The 2206-nt window shown below is 30.9% G+C and overlaps 1 protein-coding gene across 2 annotated transcripts in view; it reads left to right on the plus strand.

Moving 5' to 3' along the window:
• Positions 1-2206, plus strand: part of LOC107670676 (sodium/myo-inositol cotransporter 2-like) — a 14755-nt gene that overhangs the window by 4909 nt on the left and 7640 nt on the right. For both annotated transcript variants that reach the window (XM_016463357.1, XM_016463359.1), the window contains exons 6-7: positions 911-1015; positions 1102-1207. In XM_016463357.1, the coding sequence (XP_016318843.1) occupies positions 911-1015; positions 1102-1207 (211 nt within the window). The remainder of the gene's footprint in view (positions 1-910; positions 1016-1101; positions 1208-2206) is intronic.

The following is a 2206-nucleotide window of genomic DNA, read 5'->3' on the forward strand; positions in this document are numbered from 1 at the left end:
AAGTCTTATATGCTCACAAAGGCTGCATTTATTTGATAAAAATACAGTAAAAACAGTAATACTGTGAAATATAATAACTGTTATTTTTGTGATGTAAAGCTGAATTTTCAGCATCGTTACTACAGTCGGTAACACTTTATAATAACTTTCATTAATAAATCATTAACAAATATGATATAATGCTTAACAAATCATTAGTTAATGCTTACATATGTCATTAAACTTTCAATTCATACGACCATGCACTTCTTAAAAATCTACAAATGATTTTAACAGAAATTCTACAATGATTAAAAGATTATTTGTTATTGTACTTTTGAATGCTAAAAAAATGTAATTTAACTTCAGTTCATATATTTAATGACATATTTAATTCATATATTTTAATTTAATGAATCATATAATTTTAATGACATTTGTAAGCATTTTAATTTACACGAAATAATGATCTGTTAATCATTAGGTAATGTTTAATAAGTTTATTATTAAACATTTCTAGCTATGTGAATTTATATTAACCTATGATCCTTTAAGCATTATATAATGTTTGTTAATGATTTATTAATGAAGGTTATTATAAAGTGTTACCACATTGATTGTAAAAGTATTTCCTGTCACTTTTAACCAGTTTAATGCATCCTTGCTGAATAAATTTCCTTGAAAAAAGTTTACAGAAAGGTAGAGTGTGTGTGTGTGTATAAATATACAGTATATATATATATTGAGTCTGTAAACTTTTTTCAAGGAAATGAATACCTTTATTCAGCAAGGACGCATTAAACTGGTTAAAAGTGACAGGAAATACTTTTACAATCAATGTTCAAAAGTTGCATATGTATATATATATATATGTTCATCTGGTTGTTTTTGCAATTCCTGTGAATTAAAATGATTTTACATTATTTTGCAGGTCACAACAATGCCCGAGTATCTACAGAAAAGATTTGGTGGAAAAAGAATACAGTTATTTCTTTGTGTTTTATATCTATTTATCTACATCTTCACAAAAATATCAGTAAGAATGCTAACTTTAAAAGTGTAATTGCCAGAGCGGATTTGCTGATCAGCTGTGAGCAGCTCTCTGTGTTGCTCTGTGTGCAGGTGGACATGTATGCAGGAGCTGTGTTCATCCAGCAGGCTCTGCAGTGGAACATCTACCTCGCTGTGGTTTTGCTTCTTGCCATTACCGCTCTGTATACCATCGCAGGTCGGATATTTTATTGCTTTTTAGGGCTGTTTACACCAAGAACGATAACTATAATGATAACTGTATTAGCACCCACACTAAAGCAAGATAATGTTCTTTTTATTATCTGTTTCTTTCCCTCGGTCTCTTCAAATGTCTTGTGTGAGTGGATACAAAATTCCGCAAAAAAATGACTAATTTCTTTACGACAGTAATAATTTGCAACAGTAAATAGGGAGCACCAAAATCTTAAAAAATATTTTGTATATCTATGATAAAAATATATAAAACTACTGCTTACTTGCTTACTTAATTTTACTAATTAAAAAAAACCTCTACACATCAAATAGCCTAAATAAATAAATAAAACTACTGCTTTGAAGTCACATGTATTCTGATTGTCTATTAGTGTTTTTATGGTTCACCAGCGGGAATCCTTTTGAAAGTTATTCCAACAATATCGTTCCTCTGTGTCATTATTGTTATAGTTGTGGTGTGGACGTCCCCATTCTCACAGAATTTGAACGATTATTGAAACTTTATAGTTATAGTTGAGGTCCGTTCACACCAAGAATGATAACTATATTAGCATCCACATCACAGATGATAACGCTCTGTTTATTATAAGTCTGCACGGTTATGTTGTCTGCTGCAAGCATTAAATGTGCAAGCAACTAAAGTCAGGCAGCTTTTGTGTGTGTGTGTGTGTGTGTGTGTGTGTGTGTGTGTGTGTGTGTTATAAAAATGTTATAGTTGCAGTGTGGATTTCACTATTCTCGTAAAATGTTTGGTAACACTTTATTTTAAGGTGTCCTTGTTGCACATGTTACATGTACTTACTATTATAATAACAACAACAATTAATTATGCATAATTACATGCAAGTACCCCTAAGCCAAACCCTAATCCTAACCCTAACCATATGTGACCCTGGAGCGCAAAACCAGTCTTAAGTCGCTGGGGTATATTTGTAGCAATAGCCAAAAATACATTGTATGGGTCAAAATTATTGATTTCTCT

This window comes from Sinocyclocheilus anshuiensis, unplaced genomic scaffold (assembly GCF_001515605.1).
Source record: "Sinocyclocheilus anshuiensis isolate Anshui unplaced genomic scaffold, SAMN03320099.WGS_v1.1 scaffold1165, whole genome shotgun sequence".
In the NCBI taxonomy this organism is placed as follows: Eukaryota; Metazoa; Chordata; class Actinopteri; order Cypriniformes; family Cyprinidae; genus Sinocyclocheilus; species Sinocyclocheilus anshuiensis.